Here is a 17,977-nt window from a genome sequence, read left to right on the forward strand (position 1 = left end):
AGAGCCACAGGCTGCCTCCTCCATAGCCAGAGAGAGAGCCACAGGCTGCCTCCTCCATAGCCAGAGAGAGCCACAGGCTGCCTCCTCCATAGCCAGAGAGAGAGCCACAGGCTGCCTCCTCCATAGCCAGAGAGAGAGCCACAGGCTGCCTCCTCCATAGCCAGAGAGCCACAGGCTGCCTCCTCCATAGCCAGAGAGAGAGCCACAGGCTGCCTCCTCCATAGCCAGAGAGAGCGCCACAGGCTGCCTCCTCCATAGCCAGAGAGAGAGCCACAGGCTGCCTCCTCCATAGCCAGAGAGAGCGCCACAGGCTGCCTCCTCCATAGCCAGAGAGAGAGCCACAGGCTGCCTCCTCCGTAGCCAGAGAGAGAGCCACAGGCTACCTCCTCCATAGCCAGAGAGCCACAGGCTGCCTCCTCTATAGCCGGAGAGAGAGAGAGAGCCACAGGCTGCCTCCTCCATAGCCAGAGAGAGAGCCACAGGCTGCCTCCTCCATAGCCAGAGAGAGAGCCACAGGCTGCCTCCTCCATAGCCAGAGAGAGCCACAGGCTGCCTCCTCCATAGCCAGAGAGAGAGCCACAGGCTGCCTCCCCCATAGTCAGAGAGCGAGCCACAGGCTACCTCCTCCATAGCCAGAGAGAGAGAGAGCCACAGGCTGCCTCCTCCATAGCCAGAGAGAGAACCACAGGCTGCCTCCTCCATAGCCAGAGAGAGAGCCACAGGCTGCCTCCTCCATAGCCAGAGAGAGAGCCACAGGCTGCCTTCTCCATAGCCAGAGAGAGAGCCACAGGCTGCCTCCTCCATAGCCAGAGAGAGCCACAGGCTACCTCCTCCATAGCCAGAGAGAGAGAGCCACAGGCTGCCTCCTCCATAGCCAGAGAGAGAGAGCCACAGGCTGCCTCCTCCATAGCCAGAGAGAGAGCCACAGGCTGCCTCCTCCATAGCCGTAGAGAGAGCCACAGGCTGCCTCCTCCATAGCCAGAGAGAGAGCCACAGGCTGCCTCCTCCATAGCCAGAGAGAGAGCCACAGGCTGCCTCCTCCATAGCCAGAGAGAGAGCCACAGGCTGCCTCCTCCATAGCCAGAGAGAGCCACAGGCTGCCTCCTCCATAGCCAGAGAGAGAGAGAGCCACAGGCTGCCTCCTCCATAGCCAGAGAGAGAGCCACAGGCTGCCTCCTCCATAGCCAGAGAGAGAGAGCCACAGGCTGCCTCCTCCATAGCCAGAGAGAGAGCCACAGGCTGCCTCCTCCATAGCCAGAGAGCCACAGGCTGCCTCCTCCATAGCCAGAGAGAGAGCCACAGGCTGCCTCCTCCATAGCCAGAGAGAGAGCCACAGGCTGCCTCCTCCATAGCCAGAGAGAGAGCCACAGGCTGCCTCCTCCATAGCCAGAGAGAGAGCCACAGGCTGCCTCCTCCATAGCCAGAGAGAGAGCCACAGGCTGCCTCCTCCATAGCCAGAGAGAGCCACAGGCTGCCTCCTCCATAGCCAGAGAGCCACAGGCTGCCTCCTCCATAGCCAGAGAGAGAGAGAGAGCCACAGGCTGCCTCCTCCATAGCCGGAGAGAGAGCCACAGGCGTCCTCCTCCATAGCCGGAGAGAGAGCCACAGGCTGCCTACTCCATAGCCAGAGAGCCACAGGCTGCCTCCTCCATAGCCAGAGAGAGAGCCACAGGCTACCTCCTCCATAGCCAGAGAGAGAGAGCCACAGGCTGCCTCCTCCATAGCCAGAGAGAGAGCCACAGGCTGCCTCCTCCATAGCCAGAGAGAGAGCCACAGGCTGCCTCCTCCATAGCCCGAGAGAGAGCAACAGTCTGCCTCCTCCATAGCTAGAGAGAGAGCCACAGTCTGCCTACTCCATAGCCAGAGAGAGAGCCACAGGCTGTCTCCTCCAAAGCCAGAGAGAGAGCCACAGGCTGCCTCCTACATAGCCAGAGAGAGAGAGAGCCACAGGCTGCCTCCTCCATAGCCAGAGAGAGAGCCACAGGCTGCCTCCTCCATAGCCAGAGAGCCACAGGCTGCCTCCTCCATAGCCAGAGAGCCACAGGCTGCCTCCTCCATAGCCAGAGAGAGCCACAGGCTGCCTCCTCCATAGCAAGAGAGAGAGCCACAGGCTGCCTCCTCCATAGCCAGAGAGAGAGCCACAGGCTGCCTCCTCCATAGCCAGAGAGAGCCACAGGCTGCCTCCTCCATAGCCAGAGAGAGCCACAGGCTGCCTCCTCCATAGCCAGAGAGAGAGCCACAGGCTGCCTCCTCCATAGCCAGAGAGAGAGCCACAGGCTGCCTCCTCCATAGCCAGAGAGAGAGAGCCACAGGCTGCCTCCTCCATAGCCAGAGAGAGAGAGCCACAGGCTGCCTCCTCCATAGCCAGAGAGAGAGCCACAGGCTGCCTCCTCCATAGCCAGAGAGAGAGCCACAGGCTGCCTCCTCCATAGCCAGAGAGAGAGCCACAGGCTGCCTCCTCCATAGCCAGAGAGAGAGAGAGCCACAGGCTGCCTCCTCCATAGCCAGAGAGAGAGCCACAGGCTGCCTCCTCCATAGCCAGAGAGAGCGCCACAGGCTGCCTCCTCCATAGCCAGAGAGAGAGCCACAGGCTGCCTCCTCCATAGCCAGAGAGAGCCACAGGCTGCCTCCTCCATAGCCAGAGAGAGAGCCACAGGCTGCCTCCTCCATAGCCAGAGAGAGAGCCACAGGCTGCCTCCTCCAGAGCCAGAGAGAGAGCCACAGGCTGCCTCCTCCAGAGCCAGAGAGAGAGCCACAGGCTGCCTCCTCCATAGCCAGAGAGAGCCACAGGTTGCCGTCAGCTGGCTGGCGCATGCCAGCCAGCTGACGGCTGTCTTAACCCTGCGATCGCCTCTGCCTGATTGACAGGCAGAGGCGGTCGCTGGGCGGGCCGGCGGCGTTTGGCCGCCGTTTAGGGGGCAGGGTCCGGGCAACGCAGGCGTGCCCGGACCGTTGGGGGGGGGGGTGAGCCGCTGCGGCCTGAGCAGTGACGAGTAGCTACTCTACCAGTACAAAAGCATCGCCGCTGTGCGGGGGGTGCTAGGGCCTGACATGCGGGGAGGACTAGCCCTGTGCTGGGCATCCCCCAGCATGTCAGTGTGACTGATCGTAGATGTGCTGAGTTTAGCACATCTGCGATCAGTTCTGAATCACTCCCTTGGTGAATTGAAATTTGTGGTAAAATGACAAAAAAAATTGTGGACTAGGTGCTTTTGCGAATTTACCGCGATAAATTTGTGTTTTTACAGCGAAAACGCGATTTCACTGCTAATCGATTACCCCCCCAAGCGTCTTTGCGCATAAGTGAACCTTGCATTTTACGTTCCACACCAGGTCCTTGCTGCATTTTTTGTTGTATTCACAGAATTATTTTTGTATAATGAAATTGAACATTTTGAATTTCTCTTCACGTGTGACTTACAGTATTTTTCTATAGGGCATCGACGCCAGCCTGCTACAGTCTAATTCCCATGTTGGCCGGCGGTGAAGTCTTTGGTAGGAAAAAAGATATTTGGTTACATTTGTTGGACGGTAGCCACTCGGAGAACGCTCTGCAAGGACTTAAAATGGAGGCTGAAGACCTAGCTTTCTCATGCCTATGGAAAGTGACATTGCACACGTTGGCTGACGACTCGTTTCTCCAAGCAGACTTCGTCATTGTCCTCGATGATGTCCTTGTCAAGGAGGATCAGTCCCCGGACGATGCTATTAGGTTGATCACAGAACGATGTGTCCGCTACGGCGCTCTTATTGATCAGAATGCCAGCAAGGAAGTGAAAGTGATTGTGTCAGGCAGTGCTTATACAAACCTGCAGGCCCTAATCATCATAGGAAACGCGCCATCCATTAACCAGCAAAACATTGTGGCGTTACCCACGCAACTGGAGTTTGAGGCTAAAGCTGAGATAGCAAAGAAACTGAGTGTAAACTCCTCAGGTGTGTACTGAAACTGAAACAAAACTCTGTAGCAGACCTTCTGACATTATAGTTGCCCATTTCGTAGTTGTATTCCAGGGGCTGGGGTAGATCAGAGGTTGGGGTATATCAGAGGCTGGGGTAGATCAGAGGCTGGGGTAGATCAGGGGCTGGGGTAGATCAGGGGCTGGGGTAGATCAGGGGCTGGGGTAGATCAGGGGCTGGGGTAGATCAGGGGCTGACGTAGATCAGAGGTTGAGGTAGATCAGAAGCTGGGGTAGATCAGAGGCTGAGGTAGATCAGAGGCTGGGGTAGATCAGGGGCTGGGGTAGATCAGGGGCTGGGGTAGATCAGGGGCTGGGGTAGATCAGAGGCTGGGGTAGATCAGAGGCTGGGGTAGATCAGAGGCTGGGGTAGATCAGGGGCTGACGTAGATCAGGGGCTGACGTAGATCAGGGGCTGACGTAGATCAGAGGCTGGGGTAGATGAGGGGCTGGGGTAGATGAGGGGCTGGTGTAGATCAGAGGCTGGGGTAGATCAGGGGCTGAGGTAGATCAGGGGCTGAGGTAGATCAGAGGCTGGGGTAGATCAGGGGCTGTGGTAGATTTGGGGCTGGGGTAGATTTGGGGCTGGGGTAGATATGGGGCTGGGGTAGATCAGAGGCTGGGGTAGATGAGGGACTGGGGTAGATCAGAGGCTGGGGTAGATGAGGGGCTGGGGTAGATGAGGGGCTGAGGTAGATCAGAGGCTGGGGTAGATGAGGGGCTGGGGTAGATCAGAGGCTGGGTAGATCAGGGGCTGGGGTAGATCAGGGGCTGGGGTAGATGAGGGGCTGGGGTAGATCAGGGGCTGGGGTAGATCAGAGGCTGGGTAGATCAGGGGCTGGGGTAGATCAGGGGCTGGGGTAGATGAGGGGCTGGGGTAGATCAGAGGCTGGGGTAGATCAGGGGCTGGGGTAGATCAGGGGCTGACGTAGATCAGAGGTTGAGGTAGATCAGAAGCTGGGGTAGATCAGAGGCTGGGGTAGATCAGGGGCTGGGGTAGATCAGAGGCTGGGGTAGATCAGAGGCTGGGGTAGATCAGGGGCTGACGTAGATCAGGGGCTGACGTAGATCAGAGGCTGGGGTAGATGAGGGGCTGGGGTAGATGAGTGGCTGGTGTAGACCAGAGGCTGGGGTAGATCAGGGGCTGAGGTAGATCAGGGGCTGAGGTAGATCAGAGGCTGGGGTAGATCAGGGGCTGTGGTAGATCAGGGGCTGTGGTAGATATGGGGCTGTGGTAGATATGGGGCTGGGGTAGATATGGGGCTGGGGTAGATCAGAGGCTGGGGTAGATGAGGGACTGGGGTAGATCAGGGGCTGACGTAGATCAGGGGCTGGGGTAGATCGGGGGCTGGGGTAGATCGGAGGCTGGGGTAGATCGGAGGCTGGGGTAGATGAGGGGCTGTGGTAGATTTGGGGCTGGGGTAGATTTGGGGCTGGGGTAGATCAGAGGCTGGGGTAGATGCGGGGCTGGGGTAGATCAGAGGCTGGGGTAGATGAGGGGCTGGGGTAGATATGGGGCTGGGGTAGATGCGGGGCTGGGGTAGATCAGAGGCTGGGGTAGATGAGGGGGTGGGGTAGATGAGGGTCTGGGGTAGATCAGGGGCTGGGGTAGATGAGGGGCTGGGGTAGATGCGGGGCTGGGGTAGATCAGAGGCTGGGGTAGATGAGGGGCTGGGGTAGATGAGGGGCTGGGGTAGATCAGAGGCTGGGGTAGATGAGGGGGTGGGGTAGATGAGGGGCTGGGGTAGATCAGGGGCTGGGGTAGATATGGGGCTGGGGTAGATCAGAGGCTGGGGTAGATGAGGGGCTGGGGTAGATGAGGGGCTGGGGTAGATCAGGGGCTGGGGTAGATCAGGGGCTGGGGTAGATGAGGGGCTGGGGTAGACCAGGGGCTGGGGTAGATGAGGGGCTGGGGTAGATCAGAGGCTGGGGTAGATGAGGGGCTGGGGTAGATGAGGGGCTGGGGTAGATGCGGGGCTGGGGTAGATATGGGGCTGGGGTAGATGAGGGGCTGGGGTAGATGAGGGGCTGGGGTAGATGAGGGGCTGGGGTAGATGAGGGGCTGGGGTAGATGAGAGGCTGGGGTAGATGAGGGGGTGGGGTAGATGAGGGGCTGGGGTAGATGAGGGGCTGGGGTAGATGAGGGGCTGGGGTAGATCAGGGGCTTGGGTAGATATGGGGCTGGGGTAGATCAGAGGCTGGGGTAGATGAGGGGCTGGGGTAGATCAGGGGCTGGGGTAGATGCGGGGCTGGGGTAGATCAGAGGCTGGGGTAGATGAGGGGGTGGGGTAGATGAGGGGCTGGGGTAGATCAGGGGCTGGGGTAGATGAGGGGCTGGGGTAGATCAGAGGCTGGGGTAGATGAGGGGCTGGGGTAGATGAGGGGCTGGGGTAGATGAGGGGCTGGGGTAGATGCGGGGCTGGGGTAGATATGGGGCTGGGGTAGATCAGGGGCTGGGGCAGAGGAGGGGCTGGGGTAGATGAGGGGCTGGGGTAGATGCGGGGCTGGGGTAGATATGGGGCTGGGGTAGATCAGAGGCTGGGGTAGATGAGGGGGTGGGGTAGATGAGGGGCTGGGGTAGATGAGGGGCTGGGGTAGATGCGGGGCTGGGGTAGATCAGGGGCTGGGGTAGATCAGAGGCTGGGGTAGATGAGGGGCTGGGGTAGATGAGGGGCTGGGGTAGATGAGAGGCTGGGGTAGATGAGGGGGTGTGGTAGATGAGGGGCTGGGGTAGATGAGGGGCTGGGGTAGATGCGGGGCTGGGGTAGATCAGGGGCTGGGGTAGATCAGAGGCTGGGGTAGATGAGGGGGTGGGGTAGATGAGGGGCTGGGGTAGATCAGGGGCTGGGGTAGATCAGAGGCTGGGGTAGATGAGGGGGTGGGGTAGATGAGGGTCTGGGGTAGATCAGAGGCTGGGGTAGATCAGAGGCTGGGGTAGATCAGGGGCTGGGGTAGATCAGGGGCTGGGGTAGATGAGGGGGTGGGGTAGATGAGGGTCTGGGGTAGATCAGAGGCTGGGGTAGATCAGAGGCTGGGGTAGATCAGGGGCTGGGGTAGATCAGGGGCTGGGGTAGATCAGGGGCTGGGGTAGATCAGTTTCATTGACTACATCATGTTCTTATGCCCAATCTCCAGCTCCTAAAATCAGATCCTTACAATGGGTCTAATTCAGACCTGATCGCTCCTTTGCGAGGGTATGGGTCGACACAACTTAGGTCGACAGTCATTAGGTCGACCACTATTGGTCGACAGGGTCACTAGGTCGACATGGTCATTAGGTTGGCATGTACTAGGTCGACAGGTCAAAAGGTCAACATGAGTTTCTCTGACGTCCTAAGTGGATGCTGGGGACTCCGTCAGGACCATGGGGATTAGCGGCTCCGCAGGAGACAGGGCACAAAACTAAAGCTTTAGGATCAGGTGGTGTGTACTGGCTCCTCCCCCCATGACCCTCCTCCAAGCCTCAGTTAGGTTTTTGTGCCCGTCCGAGCAGGGTGCAATCTAGGTGGCTCTCTTAAGGAGCTGCTTAGAAAAAGTTTTTAGGTTTCTTATTTTCAGTGAGTCCTGCTGGCAACAGGCTCACTGCATCGAGGGACTTAGGGGAGAGAAGTTCAACCACCTGCGTGCAGGATGGATTGGCTTCTTAGGCTACTGGACACCATTAGCTCCAGAGGGAGTCGGAACACAGGTCTCACCCTGGGGTTCGTCCCGGAGCCGCGCCGCCGACCCCCCTTGCAGATGCTGAAGATTGAAGGTCCAGAAACCGGCGGCAGAAGGCTTTTCAGTCTTCATGAAGGTAGCGCACAGCACTGCAGCTGTGCGCCATTGTTGTCACACACTTCACACCAACGGTCACGGAGGGTGCAGGGCGTTGCTGGGGGCGCCCTGGGCAGCAATGTATAATACCTTATTCTGGCTAAAAATACATCACATATAGCCCCTGGAGGCTATATGGATGTATTTAACCCCTGCCAGGTCTCAGAAAAACGGGAGAAGAAGCCAGCCGAAAAGGGGGCGGGGCCTATTCTCCTCAGCACACAGCGCCATTTTCCCTCACAGAAATGCTGGTGGGAAGGCTCCCAGGCTCTCCCCTGCACTGCACTACAGAAACAGGGTTAAAACAGAGAGGGGGGGCACTTATTTGGCGATATGTATATATATTAAAATGCTATAAGGGAAAAACACTTATATAAAGGTTGTCCCTGTATAATATAGCGTTTTTGGTGTGTGCTGGCAAACTCTCCCTCTATCTCCCCAAAGGGCTAGTGGGGTCCTGTCCTCTATCAGAGCATTCCCTGTGTGTGTGCTGTGTGTCGGTACTTGTGTGTCGACATGTATGAGGACGATGTTGGTGAGGAGGCGGAGCAATTGCCGGTAATGGTGATGTCACTCTCTAGGGAGTCGACACCGGAATGGATGGCTTATTTAAGGAATTACGTGATAATGTCAACACGCTGCAAGGTCGGTTGACGACATGAGACGGTCGGCAAACCAATTAGTACCTGTCCAGGCGTCTAAAACACCGTCAGGGGCGTTAAAACGTCCTTTTTACCTCAGTCGGTCGACACAGACACGGACACTGACTCCAGTGTCGACGGTGAAGAAACAAACGTATTTTCCTTTAGGGCCACACGTTACTTGTTAAGGGCAATGAAGGAGATGTTACATATTTCTGATACTACAAGTACCACAAAAAAGGGTATTATGTGGAGTGTGAAAAAACTACATGTGGTTTTTCCTGAATCAGATAAATTAAATGAAGTGTGTGATGATGCGTGGGTTTCCCCCGATAGAAAATTATTGGCGGTATACCCTTTCCCGCCAGAAGTTATGGCGCGTTGGGAAACACACCTTAGGGTGGATAAGGCGCTCACACGCTTATAAAAACAAGTGGCGTTACCGTCTCCAGATACGGACGCCCTCAAGGAGCCAACTGATAGGAGGTTGGAAAATATCCTAAAAAGTATATACACACATACTGGTGTTATACTGCGACCAGCGATCGCCTCAGCCTGGATGGGCAGCGCTGGGGTGGCTTGGTCGGATTCCCTGACTGGAAATATTGATACCCTTGACAGGGACAGTATTTTATTGACTATAGAGCATTTAAAAGATGCATTTCTATATATGCGAAACTCTGGCATCAAGAGTAAGTGCGATGTCCATATCTGCCAGACGATGTTTATGGACACGACAGTGGTCAGGTGATGCAGATTCCAAACGGCACATGGAAGTATTGCCGTATAAAGGGGAGGAGTTATTTGGGGTCGGTCCATCGGACCTGGTGGCCACGGCAACAGCTAGAAAATCCACCTTTTTTACCCCAAGTCACATCTCAGCAGAAAAAGACATAGTCTTTTCAGCCTCAGTCCTTTCGTCCCCATAATATCTGCCCAGGGATAGAGGTAAGGGAAGAAGACTGCAGCAGGCAGCCCATTCCCAGGAACAGAAGCCTTCCACCGCTTCTGCCAAGTCCTCAGCATGACGCTGGGGCCGTACAAACAGGTGCGGTGGGGGGTCGTCTCAAGAGTTTCAGCACGCAGTGGGCTCACTCGCAAGTGGACCCCTGGATCCTACAAGTAGTATCCCAGGGGTACAGATTGGAAATTCGAGACGTCTCCCCCTCGCAAGTTCCTGAAGTTTGCTTTACCAACGTCTACCTCCGACAGGGAGGCAGTATTGGAAACAATTCACAAGCTGTATTCCCAGCAGGTGATAATCAAAGTACCCCTCCTACAACAAGTAAAGGGGTATTATTCCACACTATATTGTGGTACTGAAGCCAGACGGCTCGGTGAGACCTATTCTAAATGGAGTCACTCAGAGCAGTGATAGCGAACCAGGAAGAAGGGGACTATATGGTGTCCCTGGACATCAAGGATGCTTACCTCCATGTCCAAATTTGCCCTTCTCACAAAGGGTACCTCAGGTTCGTGGTACAAAACTGTCACTATCAGTTTCAGACGCTGCCGTTTGGATTGTCCACGGCACCCCGGGTCTTTACCAAGGTAATGGCCGAAATGATGATTCTTCTTCAAAGAAAAGGCGTCTTAATTATCCCTTACTTGGACGATCTCCTGATAAGGGCAAGGTCCAGAGAACAGTTGGAGGTCGGAGTAGCACTATCTCAAGTAGTTCTACGACAGCACGAGTGGATTCTAAATATTCCAAAATCGCAGCTGTCTCCGACGACACGTCTGCTGTCCCTAGGGATGATTCTGGACACAGTCCAGAAAAAGGTGTTTCTCCCGGAGGAGAAAGCCAGGGAGTTATCCGAGCTAGTCAGGAACCTCCAAAAACCAGGAAAAGTGTCAGTGCATCATTGCACAAGGGTCCTGGGAAAAATGGTGGCTTCTTACGAAGCGATTCCATTCGGCAGATTTCACGCAAGAACTTTTCAGTGGGATCTGCTGGACAAATGGTCCGGATCGCATCTTCAGATGCATCAGCGGATAACCCTGTCTCCAAGGACAAGGGTGTCTCTTCTGTGGTGGCTGCAGAGTGCTCATCTACTAAAGGGCCACAGTTATGCATTCAGGACTGGGTCCTGGTGACCACGGATTCCAGCTTGAAAGGCTGGGGAGCAGTCACACAGGGAAAAAATTTCCAGGGAGTGTGATCAAGTCTGGGGACTTCTCTCCGCATAAATATACTGGAGCTAAGAGCAATTTACAATGCTCTAAGCTTAGCAAGACCTCTGCTTCAAGGTCAGCCGGTATTGATCCAGTGGGACAACATCACGGCAGTCGCCCACGTAAACAGACAGGGCGGCACAAGAAGCAGGAGGACAATGGCAGAAACTGCAAGGATTCTTCGCTGGGCGGAAAATCATGTGATAGCACTGTCAGCAGTTTTCATTCCGGGGTGGACAACTGGGAAGCAGACTTCCTCAGCACGACCTCCACCCGGGAGAGTGGGGACTTCATCGAGAAGCTTTTTCCACATGATTGTGCACCGTTGGGAAAGACCAAAGGTGGACATGATGGCGTCCCGCCTGAACAAAAAACTGGACAGGTATTGCGCCAGGTCAAGAGACCCTCAGGCAATAGCTGTGGACGTTCTGGTAACACCAGGGGTGTACCAGTCGGTGTATGTGTTCCCTCCTCTGCTTCTCATACCAAAGGTACTGAGAATTATAAGACGTAGAGGAGTAAGAACTATACTCGTGTCTCCGGATGGGCCAAGAAGGACTTGGTACCCGGAACTTCAAGAGATACTCACAGAGGACTCAGGGCCTCTGCCGATAAGAAGGGACTTGTTTCAGCAAGTACCATGTCTGTTCCAAGACTTACCGCGGCTGCGTTTGACGGCATGGCGGTTGAACGCCGGATCCTAAGGGAAAAAGGCATTCCGGAAGAGGTCATTCCTACCCTGGTCAAAGCCAGGAAGGAGGTGACCGCACAACATTATCACCACATGTGGCGAAAATATGTTGCGTGGTGTGAGGCCAGGAAGGCCCCACGAAGAAATTTCAACTCGGTCGATTCCTGCATTTCCTGCAAACAGGAGTGTCTATGGGCCTCAAATTGGGGTCCATTAAGGTTCAAATTTCGGCCCTGTCGATTTTCTTCCAGAAAGAATTGGCTTCAGTTCCTGAAGTCCAGAAATTTGACAAGGGAGTACTGCATATACAACCCCCTTTTGTGCCTCCAGTGGCACTGTGGGATCTCAACGTAGTCCTGGGATTCCTCAAATCACGTTGGTTTAAACCGCTCAAATCTGTGGATTTGAAATATCTCACATGGAAAGTGACCATGATGTTGGCCCTGGCCTCGGCCAGGCGAGTGTCAGAATTGGCGGCTTTGTCTCACAAAAGCCCATATCTGATTGTCCATTCGGACAGGGCAGAGCTGCGGACTCGTCCCCAGTTTCTCCCTAAGTTGGTGTCAGCGTTTCATCTGAACCAGCTTATTGTGGTACCTGCGGCTACTAGAGACTTGGAGGACTCCAAGTTGCTAGATGTTGTCAGGGCCCTGAAAATATAGATTTCCAGGACGGCTGGAGTCAGGAAAACTGACTTGCTGTTATCCTGTATGCACCCAAAAAACTGGGTGCTCTTGCTTCTAAGCAGACGATTGCTAGTTGAATGTGTAGTACAATTCAGCTTGCACATTCTGTGGCAGGACTGCCACAGCCAAAATATATAAATGCCCATTCCACAAGGAAGGTGGGCTCATCTTGGGCGACTGCCCGAGGGGTCTCGGCTTTACAACTTTGCCGAGCTGCTACTTGGTCAGGGGCACACCCTGGCTGAGGAGGACCTGGAGTTCTCTCACTCGGTGCTGCAGAGTCATCCGCACTCTCCCGCCCGTTTGGGAGCTTTGGTATAATCCCCATGGTCCTGACGGAGTCCCCAGCATCCACTTAGGACGTCAGAGAAAATAAGATTTTACTTACCGATAAATCTATTTCTCGTAGTCCGTAGTGGATGCTGGGCGCCCATCCCAAGTGCGGATTGTCTGCAATACTTGTACATAGTTGTTGTTACAAAAAAATTGGGTTGTTATTGTTGTGAGCCATCTGTTCAGAGGCTCCTACGTTTGTCATACTGTTAACTGGGTTCAGATCACAAGTTATACGGTGTGATTGGTGTGGCTGGTATGAGTCTTACCCGGGATTCAATATCCTTCCTTATTGTGTACGCTCGTCCGGGCACAGTATCCTAACTGAGGCTTGGAGGAGGGTCATGGGGGGAGGAGCCAGTACACACCACCTGATCCTAAAGCTTTAGTTTTGTGCCCTGTCTCCTGCGGAGCCGCTAATCCCCATGGTCCTGACGGAGTCCCCAGCATCCACTACGGACTACGAGAAATAGATTTATCGGTAAGTAAAATCTTATTTTTTTTACTTAATTTGGTGTTGTTTTCTTCGTAAAGTGACGGGGAACCCTAATTAGTGCACCGTGTCCCCTCGCTTAGCTCGCCATGCTTCAGGCAAGGTTACCGTTCCCAATTGTATTCCAGGTGGATTGTAAAGTATGAAAAAGTAAAAAAAAGAAAAGAAAAAAAAAAGGCGAAAAACTCATGTCGACCTTTTGAACTGTCGACCTAATGACCATGTCGACCTAGTGACCCTGTTGACCTAATGACAGTCGACCTAAGTGGTGTCGACCTAATGACCGTATCCCCTCCGCGAATTTGCAGAGGTTTGCGATCGGATAATCGCCGCCCAGACAGAGTGAAAACCGCCCCGTGCAAGTCTGCGTACGCCGTGCAAAAATCTCTGTAAACGCCGATCAGATGCAAATTTGTTTGCAACTCACTCGCCATCGAATGATTTTTCCAGGACTTACTCCTACAGTGCGATGAGAACAGGCTGTTCGGGGCCGGAGCTGACGTCACACACCCGCCCTGAAAACGCTGAGGAACGCCTGCGTTTTTCCTGACACTCCCAGAAAACGGGCAGTTACCACCCACAAACGCCTTCTTCCTGTCAATCAACCTGGGTACGCCTAGCGATGAAAAAAGTTGCTGGATTTTTTTTGCAGTTTGGCCTCATACGTGTGCACTACGATCCGTACACATGCGCAGTTGATCGGTAATCGTCCGCCTTGTGAATTTGCACAACAGCGATCGGCTCTGAATTACCCCCTATACCCATAGCACTGGTTTTGCAACATTGTGTTGCTTAAACGTTTCTGTAGCCTGTATGCTTAATGTAACAATTACCTCGGCAGGGACGCTGTGATCCAGGTCACATGGGCCCGGTAGATGGTGTGTTGTAACATTACATTCCCTAATTATTCTATAGGGCAGATTGTGAGTTATGAACAAAACAAAAACAATCCGCCCGGTAGGGTACACACTTGTCAGGTATAACGTATCCGTCGCTGTGGGTGGGCAGCGAGGTGATGGCGTGTACAGGACCAGTACAGACAGCTTGGCACCAGTGCCATGTATACAGGGTATGTAGTCATTATGTCTACATTAACAGCGTCAACATTCATAGGTGGTCATTCCGAGTTGTTCGCTCGCTAGCAGTTTTTAGCAGCTGTGCAACCGCTATGCCGCCGCCCACTGGGAGTGTATTTTAGCTTAGCAGAAGTGCGAACGAAAGGATCGCAGAGCGGCTGCAAAATAATATTGTGCAGTTTCTGAGTAGCTTCAGACCTACTCAGCGCCTGCGATCACTTCAGACCATTCAATTCCCGTTTTGACGTCACGAACACGCCCTGCGTTCGCCCAGCCACGCCTGCGTTTTTCCTGTCACGCCTGCATTTTTTCGAACACTCCCAGAAAACGCCCACTTCCTGTCAATCACTCTGCGGCCACCAGTGCGACTGAAAAGCTTCGCTAGGCCATGTGTAAAAATACATTGGGCGTAGTGAAAGTACGTCGCGCGTGCGCATTGTGCCGCATGCGCAGAAGTGCCTTTTTTTGCATCATCGCAGCGCAGCGAACATTTTCAGCTAGCGATCAACTCGGAATGACCCCCATAATCACAAAACCAATGGTTTTGATGTCAACATTGTTAAAATGTCAACAGGCAACGTCAACATTCTGATAATATCGACAGTTAAATGTAGACTGTTGACATTAGAGTTAGCTGCGGGACAGGGGGGTTAGTCACTAGTGGGCGGTTAGGGGTGGGCTGCGGGGGGAGAGATAAGCGTTAGGCCCCACAGCGAGGGTTATGGGTAGGGATAAGGGGAAGGGGAGAATGGAACCGCCACTCCATCAGATGTCTCCTCCAGAAGTCACAGACGCCAGGACCTGGAAGACATTGCTGGAGCTGCTACAGCCACAGGGAGCGGGTAAGTCACTTCTGGCCCACCGGGGAATCTGTTCTGTTATTTCATCAAGGTCTAGATGACTGTGGATACAGCGCACCTGCATACCGTCAATGGGATGGGTAAGTTTGGCCGTTCTTGGCATTACCCAACAGAAAAACCTCCTTTTCAGTTTGTTCATGTCCTTCAGGTATGGTGGCCGTCATCAGCGCCTTCACAGAGTGAGGTCTGTGTGACCTTATTTAGCCTTTGCCAGGGCGCAGGCTGTGTATAACATACAATGACCATATATACTAATTATCCTGTTATTATTTGAGTATGTTAGTTCTGTCTCCACCACATGTGACCGCCTCCGCTCAGCTAAGCAGGGCCCTCATCTGCCTCGTACTGGTACAAAGAAGATTTCCAAATGTCTTAATCCAGAATTTAGTTTTGTACCTTTCTTCCTGTTTCTGGCAGCTGTAAAGGATGTGATCATTTGGGGCAACATTAGTGGAATTAACCTTCTTGATCTTCACCAAGCAAAAGTATACAGATTGGATAGTTCCATTTGGGGCCCGTCCTCCTTCTCTCGCCCGTTGCTGGCTGTGACATATGACCGGTATGTAAGGTTGGAAATGACTTTATAATACACATTATGATATGTTCTCTGATCCCTTTTTTTCATCCCCATTTTCACATGCATTGTTCCGGCTTTAACGTAATGTGCTTTGGATAATATATGTTCTTTTTTCAAAATTGTAGTATAAATACTCGTCAAGTACAAAAGCATCGCCGCCTACGATCAACTCTGAATTAGGCCCTATGTACTAAAACTTGGAGAAAGATAAAGTACCAGCCAGTCAGCTCCTAATTGTCATGGTACAGGCTGTGTTTGAAAAACGACAGGAGCTGATTGGCTGATACTTTATCTCTTTCCAATGGTAAGTTCATAGACCCCCAAATCTGATCCCTACCCTTCCCTTTCTCTTGTATTTTCTGCTATATTGTGCGTTACGTAGCTCTGGGTGTGGTTGGCGCTGTAGGCTGACGGTCATATAACACTAATTTCATGCAGAGACAATGGCTGAACGGGAACAGACCTGTGACAGGTGGATATAATGTCAGGAGGTTTCTCAGGAGAACAGTCCGCGTGTCTCCTGCTGATATTCCCATGTAATACTCACCTAGAATACATAGGCGGCTCCGTGGCGTACTTCTGTGCCTGCTACACTGCAAGGACTGAGCTGCACAGCGCCTGTACACACAGATCACCGCGTGCCGAGTCTATAGACGCCACCATCGGTCGCTCCATGGAAACTTGCCGCAGCCCTATGGTTCTATCTGAGGGGGTCATTCAGATCTGATCGCTGGGCTGCGTTCAGATAGTCGCCGCCTCCAGGGGGAGTGTATATTTGCAGTGCAAGTGTGCGATTCCATGTGTACGCCGAGCTGCTAAAATCTACTTTGTGCAGTCTGTGCGCAGCCCAGGACTTACTCCTACAGGGCGGGATGTACTAAAGGAAAAATGCGGTAAAACCCCCGAAAACGGGGGTTTTAACGCATTTTCAAATGTACTAAGACCCCACCGCTGTTCCTATAGAAGCCTATGGGCTTCTTATCGCCGACCGCCGCAACCCGCCGACCCCCCTCCCCCCCGGCATACCTTCCTCCAGGCAGCCCTGGTACCGGAAGGTAATCTCCTCCTCCCCCTAGCAATGCAGCTGGAGGGCCTTCCGGCTGCAGGGGGGAGGAGGAGGCGCCGGGGGCAGCCTGCTGCTGCTTCCCGGCGTGTAGGCAGTGTGGAGACCTCTGGGAGGTGACGGAGACCCCCCACAGACCACCTCACAGGTATCGCGGGGGGCCTCCGTCACCGCATTGCGATATTGATCGCATATGTTAGTACATATGGGATCAACATTGCTGCGATAAGCGGCGAGGGGCGGCGATGTATCTTAATACATCCCGCCCACAGTGCGATGAGAATAGGCTGATCGGGGCCGGAGCTGACGTCACCCACCCTCCCTGAAAACGCTTGGACACGCCTGCGTTTTTCTCAGTAAACGTTCAGTTACCACCCACAAATGCCCTCTTCCTGTCAATAACCTTGCGAACGCCCATGCGATCGGATTGTTCACACCATCCCGCCGCTGACTGGCAATGCCCTTTGTTGCTGTCCGATGCACGTGCGCATTGCGGTGCATACGCATGCTCAGTGACTACCCGATCGCCTGCTGTGTGAAAACGCACAGCAGCGATCAGATCTGAATGAACGCCTGTGGGTGCGGTTCAGCGTCTTTCTTCTCAACTGCTTTCAGCGACATGTCCGCTACACTCCCACTTACTGAGTAAGCGTATAATCCGCATATTACATCCCCATTCACGTGTGCCCAAAGCATCACCAGCCTCCCCCCAAGGAACCGTCACCTCCGTTCTCACGTTAAGCACTTGGGACATATTCTGAATGACGTGCAGCAGAGGGACCTTTGCAGTTCTGTGTTTGTTACAGTCCCTGTATATTATGCGGCATAACGTGTGTCTGACTTGCTGGCAGGAATTGGACAAAGAATGACCTGGTAACGGAGTGGCAGAAACGAAAGCGGCATCGCTCCGGCCTGTCAGCTGCTAACGCTATCGCCAGAGTCTTGTCGTGGTGGCAGCGAGGGTCAGACACTGGAGACGTCGTGTCACTCGGTGTCCTCAACCAAGGTAAAAGAGTCCATGAGACAATGGTAATGTGCAGAGGAGGGGCGCCAGCGTTGTCTATGGGCGACTGATTGCAGTAGGGTGGGGTGTGTGAGCGGTAGTGTCGCAGAGGTCACAGGGTCCTGGTGTCTCTGTGCCACAGCCCCTACATCTAGCCAGTAGGGTATCTGGAGCATCACCCTGTGGCACCCTGCAGAGCCAACCCGTTCCTCCATGCGGACCTCACGCTGCTGTCAGTGGCTGCCCGCTCATGTTGGGGGGCTGGGAGGGCTCAGGTGCTTATTACTGAGGCATAGCAGGAAGCTACACCGACAAGATGTATTAACATGGAGCCGGTGCGGGGGAGTGATCCGGCAATCCCCGCCTGAGCACGCAGAGCATCTGCTAAGTGCTGATGCGCTGTGTCTCCCTGCCGGGCCGGCTCCAGTGCACATGTGTGAGAAGCCGCTACTATTGCGAAATCTCACATGCAGCCCGGCTGTAGTGTATGGTCAACGACACCTGCAGCCGTCAAATAGATGAGCTGCAGGTGTTGGAACAGTAGGTGCAACTGACTGTTCATACATTCAGGGCCAGCGCTAGCCTAGGGTGTTCAGCACCCCCC

General features: G+C 54.0%; 1 protein-coding gene across 3 annotated transcripts in view; it reads left to right on the forward strand.

The window, feature by feature from the left end:
- Nucleotides 1-17,977, forward strand: part of MDH1B (malate dehydrogenase 1B) — a 63,848-nt gene that overhangs the window by 28,381 nt on the left and 17,490 nt on the right. For all 3 annotated transcript variants that reach the window (XM_063932691.1, XM_063932693.1, XM_063932692.1), the window contains 3 exons: nt 3,437-3,936; nt 15,148-15,289; nt 17,222-17,376. In XM_063932691.1, coding sequence (XP_063788761.1) covers nt 3,437-3,936; nt 15,148-15,289; nt 17,222-17,376 — 797 coding nt within the window. The remainder of the gene's footprint in view (nt 1-3,436; nt 3,937-15,147; nt 15,290-17,221; nt 17,377-17,977) is intronic.

This window comes from Pseudophryne corroboree, chromosome 7 (genome assembly GCF_028390025.1).
Source record: "Pseudophryne corroboree isolate aPseCor3 chromosome 7, aPseCor3.hap2, whole genome shotgun sequence".
In the NCBI taxonomy this organism is placed as follows: Eukaryota; Metazoa; Chordata; class Amphibia; order Anura; family Myobatrachidae; genus Pseudophryne; species Pseudophryne corroboree.